At 40.3% G+C, this 17,196-nt stretch overlaps 1 protein-coding gene across 3 annotated transcripts in view; it reads left to right on the plus strand.

The window, feature by feature from the left end:
• Nucleotides 1-17,196, plus strand: part of ttc14 (tetratricopeptide repeat domain 14) — a 61,690-nt gene that overhangs the window by 40,678 nt on the left and 3,816 nt on the right. For all 3 annotated transcript variants that reach the window (XM_087993527.1, XM_043702365.2, XM_043702367.2), the window contains 3 exons: nucleotides 515-634; nucleotides 1,822-1,944; nucleotides 14,868-14,985. In XM_087993527.1, coding sequence (XP_087849653.1) covers nucleotides 515-634; nucleotides 1,822-1,944; nucleotides 14,868-14,985 — 361 coding nt within the window. The remainder of the gene's footprint in view (nucleotides 1-514; nucleotides 635-1,821; nucleotides 1,945-14,867; nucleotides 14,986-17,196) is intronic.

Genomic DNA, 17,196 nt, shown 5'->3' on the forward strand with positions numbered 1-17,196 from the left:
CTGCATTGTTGCGTATCTTGAAGACCAACTTGGAGGATGCTTACCTGAAGATCGGAGGCTGAATGATCTTGTGCACCCCAGTCCAACATCGACACATCCACATCTAAACTTGAGTGATTTACGAGCTGTGCAATGTGAAGTTGTCATTTTGAAAAATGACAAATAAGTATTATTTGACTCCTGCCAGTACAATTATTTACAAACTATTTAGCATCTTGTGAAGTTTTAAGGGTAGTTGACCATTTACTTGGTGATGACATACATTCCAGAAACAATTGCAGCACTGCACAAACTTGCATGCTTTTGAAATTGACAGTAAGAAAATTACTAGTTAGTGCTTATGCCAGAACTGTTGTTCTGATATTTAGAATTAGTATTCATGTAGATATTCAAAATGCCCATAAAATGCATTAGCATCATTGGTTTCAAGTTAATTGAATTATGTGAAATGGTTTGTGGAAATAATAAATATTTGATTCCCTACTGACTTAGGTTTGTCTTTCTTTCCCTATAGTGTCAAGACTGGGGTGGACCATTTTAAAGCGGGACACCATGTTGATGCCATGAATGAGTACAACAAAGCCCTAGAAATTGACAGTAATAATGTTGAAGCTCTTGTGGCTCGTGGTGCTCTGTAAGTTTGTGATAGGCTGTACGCTACTACAGTAACATTAGTTTGTCTGTACTAACATTAATATTGTCCAGTTTTTTTTGGTTAGGAGTCATCACATATAGATCCTTTTGGTGGTTCAAAGAATAAACGTACCATGTAGTGTTGTGCCAAACCATACAGATCGTAAAAGTACCATATTTAATCAGTCGTCTGTCTTACGTCAGCTAGTCTTGGTCAGAGTGACACAAGTGGGAATTTTGCAGTTAGAAATGATGCCTCTGCTTTAACTGGGCCGGATTTCTGCTTTTATTTGCTATCTAATTACTTTGTTTGAAGTATGTACATAAGTAGAAATGAAATTTGGGTCAGCTGAGATGATTTCACCATTCAGTCTGTTGGCACTGCTGCCCATGTTTTTACTTCAATGGCAGTCTAAAAGTAGTATTGTATTGTTACTGGAAGATGTACAGCCTTGCCTAGCTAAGGCAGGGTAGAAGTAAGAAAGAGAAACTATTATAATTTTTCTCATAGCTTGTTTCTAATATTTCTATCTGTGACGTGAAAACATATCTTGCTGTGAATAACCTTGGAATTTCCCTCACAATGTTTACAATCTCTCCAGAATAAATTTGATTTATGCGTGGTGTGTATAATATCATGCATAATATCAAACTATCACAGAATCTCTACAGTGCAGAATGAGGCCATTTAGCCCATCAAGTCTGCACAGATCCTCTGAAGAGCATCCCACCCAGAAACCCCCCCGACTCTATCTCTGCAACCCCACATTTACCGTGACTTACCCCACATTTAGCTTGGCCAATATACCTAACCTACACACCTTTGAACTGTGGGAGGAAACTGTGGCACCGGATGGAAACCCACATGGACACAGAAAACATGCAAACTCCATGCACAGTCACCCCAAGACTGGAATCAAATCCGGGTCTCTGGTGCTGATGAGGCAGCAGTGCTCATCACTGACGCCTTTGGTGTTAGGATTTTGTCATTTGGCGAAATAGCTTTGATTAAAACTCTAGCCAGGAGAAATTGATGCTGTCTCACTAATGTTAATTGGAAGGTCCAAAAACGTAGAGACTCTGCTTTTCTTAAAAAAAAATGTTAGCAATGTGAGAATAGTCAATAATTTACTCAGTAATAACCATTAAACTGTATTTTGTTAACATTTCTTTGCCATTTTATTTTAGTTATGCAACAAAAGGAAGTCTAAACAAAGCTATTTCTGACTTTGACATGGCTTTGGAGACGTGCCCAGCACACAGGAATGCAAAGAAATATCTCTGTCAAACTCTGGTGGAAAGAGGAGGCCAGTAAGTGAGAATACTTTGAATAAAACAAAACATACCAGTTAATTTCTCGTGGCATTATACTTAAGAAGTCAAAATCTAGAGTAGGTTTCTCTGCGAATCAGTCTATACGGCTGGAAGGATTAATTTGACTGCAGCATGGATTTAAAATGAGACGGTGGTATAGTGATAAAAGCACTGGACTAATATTCTTAGGATGCAAGCTAATGTTCCACCATGACAACTGGCGTAATTTGAATTCAATGCGTACATTTTGGAATGAAAAAGCTAGTCTGTTAGTGATCACCAAGCATTTGACGATCGTCATAAAAATAAAATCTGATTCACAATGTCCTTTAGGGAAGGAAATCTGCCATTTTCACCTGGTCTGATCTACATGTGACAGTATAGTTGACTCTTAACTACCCTCTGAAATGGCCCAGGAAACCAATCTGTTCAGGGGCAGTTAAGATGGGAAGTAAATGCTGACCTTGTCAGTTATACCCACATGTTGTGAAATAAAAAAGATGTTTCCATTTTAAACATCGTGCAATTTTAAAAGTTTATTGCTTCAATTTTATATGCTTTAGAGTTAAGTAAATCAGCTAGTTTTACAAATCTAGAAGTGGAATTAATTTCCGCTTTGGAGCTTTTCTGTGGTGGACCCTGAGTACATGGTAGCTATGTTTTTAAGAAACTATATGTTCCAAGTGCACCATGACTGGCAAGTATAATTAAAATGAAACAAATTTCTCTGGCAGTTTCCATTATAAATGGATGTTTTTAAATTTATGATAGTTGGCAGTGGACAATGTTAACATTTGTATTTAGCTTTTTGCATAGTTAAGATAATTTTGATTTGAATAATTAGCAAAGAGACTAATTTCTTCTCAGACCATTTGTTGGTCACTGAAACTCTGACATAATGATGATAGAACAGTTCAAGTAAATGATTTTGTTGCAGTATTCCTTTCTAATGGTAACTCAGCTGACGTTTTTCTTCAACACATTGATAAAATGTGTCAATATAATCTGTTGCCAGTTTCACTTTGATGTCATTTGTAACAGACTTTCTCTTCTGTGGTCTGTTTGTATACATGAGCTTTCCCTGCCTCTTTTCAGATGTTCCCCCCCTTTCTCCCCTTGCTGGCACAGTTGCTTCCAGGTATTTCATCCCACCCTGTGTCCCTGCCATTGAAGTGACACAGCCTTGCCTCCGCCTTCTGTTCTTGCCTTGGGACAGGTAGCTGTTGTTCAGATGCTCCTCACTCTTAGTGCCCCTTCTGAGCTCTCTGAGGTCCTTAGCTCGATCTAATAAGGGGTTAATGGGTACAGGTAGCCCTGAGACTTAAACTGCTATTTGCACTGATGATATCTAGCACTCAGTGGTATTCGTTCTCCTGCATGGGGAAACAATGTCTTTTGCATCTACCCTGTCAAGTTCCGTAAGAACCTTCAATAAGGCTGGCTCCCATTCTTCTTAACACCAATGAGTACAGGCCCAATTTCCTCATCTGTCCTCAAAAATAAGCCCTCCAAGCCCAGAATCAACCTGGTGAACCTTCTCTGAACTTAGTGTTACAATATGCATTTAAATGCTTCTTTGTTAGTATTCCTCAGTATTTTTCATGATCTAAAGCGTTCAAAGATGCAATGTGTACCATAAGTTTCTTAAGGTGGTGGCAGATTTTTTTTAAATTTTGAAATAATAATTGTTATTTATTTACATGTTAGTTTGTAGGAAAATATAGAAACCAAATGCTTTGCAATATACTGAGAGAAGCTCACCTGTGCTCCAGCTCCATGGAGTTTCTAGCTTGCATTTAGTATCTGTTACGAGGTCTGAAATATTTTTGACCAACAACATAGATTCTCTCTTATAGAATCTTGCCACAGGTCCTTCTCATATAGGTTTCTCCAATGTGAGGAGGTGATGGCCTAGTGATATTATCACTGGACTGTTATTCCAAAGACCTAGAACAAGTTCTGGGGACCAATGTTTGAATCCTAACATGGAATTTGAGTTCAATAGAAATCTGGAATTAAGAATCTAATGATAACCATGAATCCATAGCTGATAGTCAGAAAAACCTATCTAGTTCACTAATGCCCTTGAAGGAGGGAAACTGCCATTCTTACCTGGTTTGGCCTTCATATGACTTCAGACCCACAGCAATGTGGTTGACTCTTAATTGCCCTCTGGACCATTAAGGGGGTGGCAATAAATGCTGGCCTGCCAGCAAATCCCTAATGAATAAAACAAATGTTTGGCTCTTTCATTTGTTGACTGTCTCTTTGAGCTACCTTCTTGAAGCTGTGCTTGGAGTCTTGTTCCAAGCTGACTAGAATCTGCACTGTCCTTAATATGTTGTTTGATAGATCTGTGCCACAGTCACCTTATGAAAGATACATCAGTCACAATGCTGCTGCTTTTCTCCTTTGGGATCTGAAGGACCTGACTGACTAGTTCAGTTTGGTAATAGATAAGAATCCAACAGGAACGGGTTTTGCTTAACAAGATGTAGTTATTTACATAGACACAAATATATCAATTGGGAGCAGCATTAGGCTATTCAATTTTTCAAGCCTGCTGTGCTGTTAATATGATCATGGCCGATCATCCAACTCAGTATCTTGTTCCTGCTTTTGATCCCTTTAACTGTAAGAACTATATCTGATTCCTTTTGAGAACATTCAGTGTTTTGTCCTCAAACTGCAATTTTTTTGAGTTCACTCATCGCTTCCAGTTTCTGATTTACAATTGTTTCTGGAATATTACCTGTGTTACCTACAATGAAAACTGTTGTAAAGTATTATTCCTTTCACATGCCATATCCTTTATTTCCCATTATGAATTCGTCAGGCTCACTTTTCATAGGGGAGAAAGTGAGGTCTGCAGATGCTGGAGATCAGAGCTGAAAATGTGTTGCTGGAAAAGCGCAGCAGGTCAGGCAGCATCCAGGAAACAGGAGAATCGACGTTTCGGGCATAAGCCCTTCTTCAGGAATGAGGAAAGTGTGTCCAGCAGGCTAAGATAAAAGGTAGGGAGGAGGGACTTGGGGGAGGGGCGTCGGAAATGTGATAGGTGGAAAGAGGTCAAGGTGAGGATGATAGGTCTGACTGGGGTGGGGGCGGAGAGGTCAGGAAGAAGATTGCAGGTTAGGAAGGCGGTGCTGAGTTCGATGGATTTGACTGAGACAAAGTGGGGGGAGGGGAAATGAGGAAACTGGTGAAATCAGAGTTCATCCCTTGTGGTTGGAGGGTTCCTAGGCGGAAGATGAGGCGCTCTTCCTCCAACCGTCGTGTTGTTGTGGTCTGGCGATGGAGGAGTCCAAAGACCTGCATATCCTTGGTGGAGTGGGAGGGGGAGTTGAAGTGTTGAGCCACAGGGTGGTTGGGTTGGTTGGTCCGGGTGTCCCAGAGGTGTTCTCTGAAACGCTCCGCAAGTAGGCGGCCTGTCTCCCCAATATAGGAGGCCACATCGGGTGCGGAGGATGCAATAGATGATGTGTGTGGAGGTGCAGGTGAATTTGTGGCGGATATGGGACACCACCCATGCCCTCCACCTCCTCCATGATTTTCGCTTCCCCAGTCCCCAACGCCTTATCTTCACCATGGACATCTAGTCCCTGTACACCTCCATCCCCCATCACGAAGGACTCAAAGCCCTCCGCTTCTTCATTTCCCGCTGTACCAACCAGTACCCTTCCTCTTACACCCTCCTTCGACTGACTGAACTGATCCTCACCCTGAACAACTTCTCTTTTCAATCCTCCCACTTCCTCCAAACGAAAGGAGTAACCATGGGCACCCGCATGGGCCCCAGCTATGCCTGCCTCTTCGTTAGGATATGTGGAACAGTCCATCTTCCGCAACTACACTGGCCCCACCCCCCCACCTTTTCCTCCGCTACATCGATGACTGTATCGGCGCCGCCTCGTGCTCCCAAGAGGAGGTTGAACAGTTCATCCACTTCACCAACACCTTCCACCCCGACCTCAAATTCACCTGGACAGTCTCAGATTCCTCCCTCCCCTTCCTCGACCTTTCTATTTCTATCTCAGGCGACCGAATCAACATGGACATCTACTACAAACCGACCGACTCCCACAGCTACCTGGACTACACCTCCTCCCACCCTGCCCCCTGTAAAAACGCCATCCCATTCTCCCAATTCCTTCGTCTCCGCCGCATCTGCTCCCAGGAGGACCAGTTCCAAAAACGTACAACCCAGATGGCCTCCTTCTTCAAGGACCGCAATTTCCCCCCCGACGAGGTCGACGATGCCCTCCACCGCATCTCTTCCACTTCCTGCTCCTCCGCCCTTGAACCCCGCCCCTCCAACCGCCACCAGGACAGAACCCCACTGGTCCTCACCTACCACCCCACCAATCTACAGCGCATCATCCGCCTTCATTTCCACCACCTCCAAACGGACCCCACCACCAAGGATATATTTCCCTTCCCTCCCCGATCAGCATTCTGTAAAGACCACTCCCTCCATGACTCCCTCGTCAGATCCACACCCCCCACCAACCCAAACTCCACTCCGGCACCTTCCCCTGCAACCGCAGGAGGTGCAAGACTTGCGCCCACACCTCCCCCCTCACCTCCCTCCAAGGCCCCAAAGGAAACTTCCATATGCGCCACAAATTCACCTGCACCTCCACACACATCATCTATTGCATCCTCTGCACCCGATGTGGCCTCCTCTATATTGGGGAGACAGGCCGCCTACTTGCGGACCGTTTCAGAGAACACCTCTGGGACACCCGGACCAACCAACCCAACCACCCTGTGGCTCAACACTTCAACTCCCCCTCCCACTCCACCAAGGATATGCAGGTCTTTGGACTCCTCCATCGCCAGACCACAACAACACGACGGTTGGAGGAAGAGCGCCTCATCTTCCGCCTAGGAACCCTCCAACCACAAGGGATGAACTCTGATTTCACCAGTTTCCTCATTTCCCCTCCCCCCACCTTGTCTCAGTCAAATCCATCGAACTCAGCACCGCCTTCCTAACCTGCAATCTTCTTCCTGACCTCTCCGCCCCCACCCCAGTCAGACCTATCACCCTCACCTTGACCTCTTTCCACCTATCGCATTTCCGACGCCCCTCCCCCAAGTCCCTCCTCCCTACCTTTTATCTTAGCCTGCTGGACACACTTTCCTCATTCCTGAAGAAGGGCTTATGCCCGAAACGTCGATTCTCCTGTTCCCTGGATGCTACCTGACCTGCTGCGCTTTTCCAGCAACACATTTTCAACTCACTTTACATAGGACCAAAGTTCACATTCTTAACTCTTTATCATCTAAAATATCTATAGATACTCTTACTTTCTTTTCTATTTCGAGCTAATGTTCTCTCATTCACTAATAATTCCTTGTTTTCGTCATCGCTGTTTTTTATTTCTGTTGTCTCAATTTTTCCAGTCTACTATCCATCTTTGAGTGTTTTATGCTGCACCTTTAAATTTCTTAACTGTTTAATTAACCATAGGTGGTGGGTCCTCTGCTTGGACATTTTCTTCCACATTGGATTATATCTGTTCTGTGTATTCAGAAATGTCCCTTTAAATTTTTGCATCTCAGTTGACAATCTTTTTATCTCATTTCTGAGTTCACTTAGCTGTGTCCATTTTCATACATTCATAATAGCCTTATTTAAGTTTAAAATTCCAGTCTTGGGGCTTGCTCTTCTCTCTCTCAAAGTAAATGTAAACTATTATAATCCTGCTACCTGCGGGTACCTTCTTGACAAGATTGTTAATTCTTTTGTTGTGCCAAACCAGATTCACAATAATTTGATTTCCGGTTGGCTCCAGAATATGCTGTTTTAAATTCCCCATCTGTACTACTTTTCTACATCTAATTTTTGAAGTCTCTGTTTGAACCTCCCATGATTATCACTGCACCTTTGTGAAAAGCTTCCTTTATCTCTGTTTAAACCCCATCCTGCTTTATGTTTGCTATTAAGTGACCTGTGTACGACTCCCACAAGTGGCTTCTTGCCTTTAATTTTTCTACGGAACCGACTAGTTGATTTTAATTTTTCTTTTCCATATCCAAACCTCCATCCTTTTTTTTTTACTACTTGGGTATTCTTCTCTGTTGTACTAAACCATAATTAACACAGCAATCTTTCTACCTTGCCCTAATGTTCCAAGCGTTTCAGTATTTAGGTCTGTGTTATTCTGCAACCATGTCATTGTAATGGCTATCTGATTACACTGAATTATTTATATTTCTTCTGAGCTCGTTTGTTTTATTTTGAGTGTCTCCTGCATTCTATTCTGAACTTTTATTTCTATGCTTTTACTTTTGTACCTCTCGCCTTAATTGTTGATTTAGTGTGAAATTTGTACTCTCCAGGTGCATTCTGTTTATTATTTCCTATGTTAACACAGTTTTCTCTGGCCTTGGCTCTTAACTCATTTGAGATGTGGGTGTCACTAGTTGGGCCTGCATTTATTGCCCGTCCTTCGTTGCTGTTGAGAAGTGACAGTGAGTTGCCTCCTTGAAACACTGCAGTCCACACGCTGTAGGTAGACCAATAATGCAGCAAAAACAGTAGTTCCAGGATTTTCACTGTGTGACTTTTAATGAATGACTAATTAGTTCCAATCAGGATGGCTTAGAGTGGAACTTGAAGGTGATGGTGTTTCCATGTATCTTCTACCCTTGTCCTTCCAAATGGTAGTGATTGTAGATTTGAAAGGTACTGGTGAATTTCTACAGTGCATCTTGCAGATGGTTTGCTTTGTTGCCACTGAACATTGGACGTTAAGGGAGTGAATGTGGATATGGTACCAATCAAATTGGCTATTTTGGCATGGATAGTCTCTTGCCTCCTGGGTATTGTTGGCGCTGCAATTATCCAGATTAGTCCAGGGAGTATTGCATTACACTCTTGACTTATGCCTTATAAAAGGTAGACAGCTTTGGGGAATAAGGAGGAGAGCTCCTCCCTGTTGGATTCCTAGCCTCTGAACTGTTCTTGTAGACACAGTATTTATATAGAGCATCCAGTTGAGTTTCTGGTCAATGGGAGTGACCATGACATTTATAGAGGGTTTTTCTGTGATTGGTAATGCCTTAGAATGTCAAAGGTTGATGGTTAGATTTTCTCTTGTTGGAAACAGTCATTGCCTTTGTCACATAGCTAGGCCTTTTTATTTTCAGAAGCTGTTCCTTGGCTCAAGGAGACTCTGTCCTTGATTTTGTTCAGAGGGGTAATAAATCAAGCTAGGCTCCGATCAAACTGGTTTGGTATAGAGATGAAAAGGATTTTGAGAGGCCTTTTGTTTATATGTAAACAGACGAGACTTCAGGCCAAAGTGGTCATGTTTTAGAAGTGACCTGTGGAATGCAAGGGGAGTGGTCAGCTCTCTAGCTAAGCAGTTTGGTTCAGTCCAGTACAGAACTGGTTGGGAGAACAACAGTGAGCTGTGTGGAAACTCTGTCTTTTGCCCTTCTAACTTCAACCTATAAGTGTCTGACCCTTGTTTGTACTGTGTTTTAAAGGAGGTTTGCTTATTGGGACTGTTGTGTAGATTCGGAACAGCATAATTAAGTCTAGTTTGGATAGACTGAGTTCTGTAGGGGTTCTTTATTCTGTTTTTTGTGTTTCATTGTGTAATTTGTGAATTAATTTTGTCTGTTTTAAAACCTGACAGCTACCTCACTCCGGGTAATGTTCACTGTATATTTACCGAAACAGCTTGCAAAGTTATGGTCTGGATTGCCTGCTTAAGAATGTTTTGAGCTGAAAATGTGTTGCTGGAAAAGCGCAGCAGGTCAGGCAGCATCCAAGGAACAGGAGAATCGACGTTTCGGGCATAAGCCCTTCTTCAGGAAATGTTTTGAGTGGTCTTGCCTAGTCAATAACACCTGGCATTTGTATGGCATGAATTTTACTTGGTAGTTGTCAACCCAAACCTAGGTAGTGTCCAGGTCTTGCTACATTTGGACATGGACTGCTTTAGTTACACATCTTTTCAACTTTGATTCCTTGCCTCCAGGATTTATTTCAAAACTCTTTCTACTTCCTTAGTTATGTGGCTCACTAGAATGATTGCTGTGTAGTCTCCAACAGTACAGCCCCACTTTACCCATTTTTGATGCCAGTGACCCACAAAGTGGAGCCCATTTCTGACACCAGTCTGTGAGAAACATATTCAGTTCTCTGATCTTTCTTGCCCTATGACAATTTGCTCATGTTTAAGTAATAATGCAACGATTAGTACCATTTGAGGTCCTGCTTTTTAATTTGGTGACTAGCTCCTCATACAGATTATACAGAACCTCTTTCTATGCCATGTCTGTATCGACATGGACAGCACAACTAGATTCCATCCCTCTCATTGTGAGTTCCTTTATGTCCTAAACCCTGCCACCAGGCAAGCCATTCCATCTTCTGGACTCTTGTTCCTTTAAGCAGAGAGCAGTGTCAAACCCCTCACTCCATTGTCTTTGACCATCATCACATTCCTTTTTTCTCCTTTTTGTACAAGTTTCATTGGTATGATAAACATATTTGTTGTATAAGGCATTGGCCTGAAAGGGGTAACTCTCACAAATCTTTGGAAAAGCTCTGTGCACTGATAGGTAAAGCATTTGTGTCTGGAAGGAGCAAGTTAGCTTTAAGTAGTTGTTCTAGGTTATAGTTCAAAGTTAGTGCTTCTGTAGTGTACATCCAGGAAGCACAGAATTGTTTGCTATCTCTTTTAAGATAATATTGTTTCTTACTTAGTATTAATGTAGTTGACCAGATTGAAGTTATGTAATGTGTTATTTTACAATTATTCATTAACCAATTTGTTACTCCAGCTTCTGCCAAAGACTTGATAGCAGTTACTCCTTTACCACCTAATACTAATAAGCTCCATAGACTAGAGCTATAAGCAAGTTGGTGGCATTAAATCCATCAAAGGAGGTCCTGGCAGAACCAGGTGCTGGCTGCAGGCATCTCTTAAACAATTGTAACTGAGAAAGAGGGAGAGCGAGATGGTATGTCCTTCTCCTTTGATATCTAGAACTGTTCTCTCACCCAAGTTGAGATAACATCATATTGGGCAGTATTTCTTGGACTCCTCAGCATTAACAGTTAACAGTACATATTTCGTGATGTATTTTATTCTGCAAGTTATTTCAGAAAGCACAATGCTGTACATTTGTAGTACAGCATTTCAACTTGCATATTGGATTTTTCTCAACCAGGAACAACAGAGGATCCCAGCTTGGGGTTAAAATTGATTCCTCTGGAATCTGATTCATTAAAGTCACAGTTTTTGGTAATGCAACCATAAACTTATGTAATGGCTATTTGTGCCAAGAACGTAATGTGCACTTGAACTAATGATTCAAATTCCCCAGCCTTCTGGGTTTTGTATAATTGCAGCATAATGTCTGTATCTTTATACTCCAGCTCTTCAGATATGAAGACTAGCATTTCATTAGCATTCTGGACTATTTTCTGCACCTGTTCATGGCAAATTAAAGAGCTGTGCACCTGAACCATTATATCTTGATGGACATGCACTATATTTAACTTTGTGTCTTTTTGAAAAAAACTCTGATCTGTCCTTTTTCAGTTCGAAATGGATAATGTCACACTTGTATTAAAAATCCATTTGCCACAACTTTTCCAATTTACCTAATCTGATGATATCCTGTTGTAACTTTATGTTGTCAACAACATAATGCAGTGCTACACAATTTAGTATTGTCACCAAATTTGAATGTTTACTATTGTATCAGTATCTAAGTCATTAATGAATGTTGTGAATAATTGACCCAATACAGATCCCTGTGGGACACCACTAGTCACCTGTCAATTTGAGTACTTAACCATTATTTGAACTCTGTTTTCAGCCACTCACCAATTTCCTATCCATCAGTAAATTATCCTCAATTCCATGGGTTTTCACCTTAGCTGGCAGTCTTCTATGTGGGACTTTATCAACAGCTTCTGGAAGTCCACATGAACAACATCCATTGACCTATCTCTATCCACCACCTTTGCATTCCCTTTTTTAAAAAAACTAGAGGTTTGACAGGCATAACCTGCCCTTCAGATTGATTGGACTAACTAAACTGGTAGTAATTTGACCGGAGGAGGATTTCCTGGAATGTATGAGGGTGGTTTCCTCAACCAATATATCGAGCAAGCCATCCTCAACTGGGTATTGTGTAATGAGAGAGGATTAATTAGCAACATTGTAGTGTGAGATTCTTTGGGAAATATGATATAATTCTTCATTAATATGAAGAATGGCACAGTTAAATCTGAGACTAGGGTCCTGAACTTAAAGAAAGCTAGTTTTGTTGGTATGAGGCATGCATTGCTGAGAATATGTTGGCCGAGGAAACTTAAGAGGTTGATGGAGGATAGGTAATGGCAGACATTTAAAGAACACATGGATGAACTTCAACAACTTTACATTCTCATCTGGCCTAAGAGTAAAACAGGAAGGTAACTCAATCATGGCTAACAAGGGAAATGAGGGATCGTGTTAAAGCCAAATAGGAGGCATATAAGTTGGCCAGAAAAAGCAGTAAACATGAGGATTGGGTGAAATTCAAAATTCAGCAGAGGAGGACAAAGGGTTTAATTCAGACTAGAATATGAAAGCAACTTCCGGAAAACATAAAAATATAAAACATAAAAACTGACTATGAAAGCTTCCATAGATATGTAAAGAGAAAAAGACTAGTGAAGACAAATGTAGGTGAATTCATCAAGCACAACAAAGAGATTACAGACCAGTTGAAAAAAAATACCTTGGATTTGTCTTAACTAAACAGGACACAAATAACCTTCTCAAAATGCTAGAGGGCAGAAGGTCAAGCATGAAGGAGGAACTGTTGGAAATCCTATTAGTCAGGAAATGGTATTAGGAAATTGATGGGATTAAAACCTGATAAATCCCCAGGGCCTGATGCTCTGCATCCCAGAGTACTTAAGGAAATGGCCTTTGAAATAGTGGACACATTGATCATTTTCCAGCATTCTGGAAGAGTTCCAGTGGACTGGAGAGTAGCCAATGTAGCCCCACTCTTTCTTCCTTTTTAAAAAGAAGCAAGGAGAAAGAAAACGGGGAATTATGGCTGGTTAGCCTGACATCGATGGTGGGGAAGATGCTGGAGTCAATTATTAAGGATGCAATAACTAAGCATTTGAAAAGTGGTGACCAAATCGGCCCAAGTCAGCATGTGTTAATGAAAGGAAAATCATTCCTGACAAACCTTCTAGAATTTTGTGAGGATGTGACCAATAGAATGGACAAGGGAGAATCAGTGGATGTTGTGTGTCAGGCCTTTCAAAAGGCTTTTGACAAGGTTCCACATGAGATTAATCAGGAAAATTAAAGACCATGGTATCAGTGGTAATGCATTTTCATGGATAAAGAACTGGTTGGTAGATAGGAAGCAGAGAGTTAGAATAAACAGGTCATTTTCACAACGGCAGGCAGTGACAAATGGGGGTGCCACAGGGTTCAGAGCTGGAATTCCAGCTGTTGACAGTATACATTAACAATTTGGACAAAAGAATTAAATGCAATATCTCTAAATTTGCAAATGACACTGTATGCTGTGAGAAGGATGTTAAGAGGCTGCAGGGTGACTTGGACAGGTTGGTTGAATAGGCAAATACTTGACAAATGCAATATAATGTGGATAAATGTGAGGTTATCAACTTTAGTGGCAAAAACTGGAAGGGAGACTATTATCTGAATGGTGTCAGTTTAGGAAAAAGTGTGGTGCACTGACAGGTTCTGTAGGTGGTGAGGAAAATTACTGCCATGCTGGCCTTCATAGCATGAGGATTTGAATATAGGAGTAGGGATGTCTTGCTTGAGTATTGTGTGCAGTTTTGGTCTCCTAGTCTGAAGAAGGACATCCTTGCTATTGAGGGAGTCCAGCGAAGGTTCACTAGACTGATTCCCATGATAGCAAGATTGACATATGAGAAAAGCCTGATTGACTGAGCTCGTACTCACTGGAATTCAGAAGAATGAGGGGGGGATCTTGTAGAAACACATAACATCCTGATGGAACTGGAGAAGCTAGATCCTGAAAGAATGTTCACGATGTTGGGCAAGTCCAGCACTAGGGGTCACAGTCTAAGAATCAGGGGTAAGCCATTCAGGACTGAGATGAGGAAGAATTTCTTTGCTCAGCATTCCAAAAATTCACATCTCCATCCCACAGAGAGCTGTTGGGTTCAGTTGGTTACATGTATTCAAGAGGGAGCTGGAAGTGGCACTTGTGGCTAAAGGAATCAAGGGATGTGGAGAGAAAGCGGGAGTGGGATACTGAAAATGTATGATAAGCCATGATTATACTGAATGGTGGTGCAGGCTTAAAGGGCCAAATGGCCTACTTCACTTATTTTCAGCATTTCTTGAATCCAGGTGATCAGTTATCCTATCCTTGATGATGGACTCCAACAATTTCCACAACACAGATGTCAGAATAACTAGTCTGTAATACTTTGGTTTCCCTCTGTCATCTTTCTTAAAGAGTGGAGTGACATGAGGAAATTTCCAATCCAGAGGTATAATTCCTAAATTTAGGGAACTCTGAAAGAGAATGGTTAGGGCATTGGCAATGTGCTCTCCTACCTCCTTTAACACCTGTGCAAAAGAAAATCTTGATCCTAGCCTCATCGCCATCTTCTGTAGAGAGAGAAGAGAAACAGAATGCAGATGCACAGCAAGCGGTCAAACTAACTATATTTACATCAAATAGGGAATGCTGGAGGAACTCATTTCTGACTGTATCTGTGGTTAGCGAAACAGTTTAACATTTTGAGAACTTTATTCTGCATCTTTACCTGCACAATACCACTCTAAATACATCAGTGTTTACTAACATTTTGTGATCAGGAAAGAATTTGAATGTGATCACTTCTGATGGCTCTTAAAATAATCTTTCAACAGATTAGAAGAAGAAGAAATGCTGGCAAATGCTGAAAATTGCTATAAAAAAGCTTTGAAGCTGGATCAGACTTTTGGTGAGGCAGAGGAAGCTTTACAGAAATTAAGAAAGCACATGCAGGTGATTTACTAGGTTCAGTATGAAAACAATTTTGCTATTGATTTTTGCCTCACTCGTACACGAGTAAGCTACAGGATATTCCTTATTAACTAGAAGAAGTGATACACATACATGGGCGATGTGCTCATGTGCTGGTAATAAGTACTGATCGGCCAATACCCACCACACTGGTGAATTCCAGACTTCCTCTTGGGCCATTTGTGGTGGTGAGTTTTCACTTAATGATATAGGAACATGGTACAATGTCTGTTAATATTGTTCTTGAGCAGTTTTTCAAAATAAGCTTTGGTTGGGGTTTTCTTTTTAAAGTGATGTTCGGATTGCTATATAATGACTCTTTAATGCAAGGCCCCAATCTTTAAAGTCAGATGTCAAACTGTGGAGACTGCGTTAAAGTTTTCTGAAATACTCTGCCTCATTTGGGGGCATTTGTTTTTTCAATTTAAAGGACATGATTTTATGTTATAATCTTAAAATAACTATTTAACAGACTAGATACCTTGGTGATTTTCTTAATCTTTGTTCAGCACTTCCTTTTTCTTTCTTAAAATCGATATTTGTTATTTTGTTCCTGTGTGCTTCCTTTGTTCGGGATTGTGATCAAATGTTTTCTTCATGTTTGTTTTCAAAGTTTCTCTGGGGTTTCCTCTTCAGAGTAGTGGTCTTTTCCCTACTGTCTCAATCAGTGATAACCATTGGCACAAATCAAACTAATATTCATGAAACGAAATAACTGCTATTTAGTCAGAAATGAATGATTTCTATTTCCTTCCCTTATCCATACAACATTTTCTTTTTACAACTTGAGGATTTATGTGATTCAGCAGAAATTTGGTTGAGAATATTCTGACCTAGACATGTTCCTAACAAATCTCTGGAAAAGGTGAAATTTATTGATTACAGAGATTAGCACTATTTCCTTTTTTATATAGAAAACTTTGTCGTTATTTTGTGGTGTACTACAACAAACAACATGTTTTTGGTTAAAACCATAAAACCAAATAATGTAGATGCAGTTTATCACAAATTAATACTTTAATGGCATTTAAGAATATTTTAAGTGCCATTAACTTAATATTTCATAATTAATTATCTATACAGCAATTATTTTAAGATTTATGAAAAATTAACTTTATTTTCTAGGAGAGATTTTTTTTTTGCAACTCCATTGTTTCTCTTGTGAGCTACAGATTTGCTAGTGTTGCTGCAAAGTAGTTTGTATCACCCAGCTATTGGTTTCGAAATTGACAATCCTGACCTTTATAAAATTTGGATTGCTGTTTCACAAGTGGTGAAAATTAACCCTGGTCATTGGGTAAAATGCATGGCCTGAGTCTGAAATGCCTACTTACTCTTGGTAGAATGAGGTGGACTAACTGAAAGAAATCAAAAAAGTGGTATTTTACTTTGGGAGAAGTGTGATCAATTATGATTAATATAATCTATGCCAGAGTTCAGATTAGTTTAAGAATTACTCAACATCTCGCATTAAAGCAGGTTTTATACTTTGTCTTGAAATTCACAAGTTTTCATCTTGAATGCATCTAAAAATCTATTGAATGTATTTTTTTTCAGAAGTTAATTGAAGGCTGAACCAGTCAGGTTTATAAAATTGAGATCTCATGTTGTAGAATTTCCAATTTAATGCCTGTGCCGTTATAGATACACATCATATTTCTTAAAGTACAAGTATCTTGCAAAATTGTGAAATGATCTATTTAAAAATTCCCTTTTCAAAATTGTATTTCTAGTTTTTGTTTGTTAACAATGAGTTTCAAGATTGGTATGCTACTGTTCCTTGAATGTTGTGAGGCCTCTGTATTGCTACTTGCACATAACTTCCTCCTCTTGAATATTACGTTTAATGTGCATGATTTTTAAAAAGTATTTAATTTCAATGAAATCAAAGAACATAAACTGAATACTATAGTTTGCACTATTGTCAGCATTTCTGTGAACATTATTGGCGGTTATAGCTGAATAGCACTTTTATTTTATATGACCTGCTTTCTGTTTACTATATGCTCAGTAAGAAATTTCTTGCATTACTGACTTTTTTTTCTTTCTTGTTTTGTTTTTATATGCATCTCCTTTTTGGGGCCTCGGCTGCTGAAATTCATTACATACCACACCTGATCTGAACTGGATTCTGTTGCACAATCCTGGTTTGTACTTTGGTCATTGGGGAACAACTGGTAATGCATGGTGACT

Source organism: Chiloscyllium plagiosum, unplaced genomic scaffold, assembly GCF_037043375.1.
Source record: "Chiloscyllium plagiosum isolate Xiang-an unplaced genomic scaffold, Cpla_swu_hap1 HiC_scaffold_13, whole genome shotgun sequence".
NCBI classification, from domain to species: Eukaryota; Metazoa; Chordata; class Chondrichthyes; order Orectolobiformes; family Hemiscylliidae; genus Chiloscyllium; species Chiloscyllium plagiosum.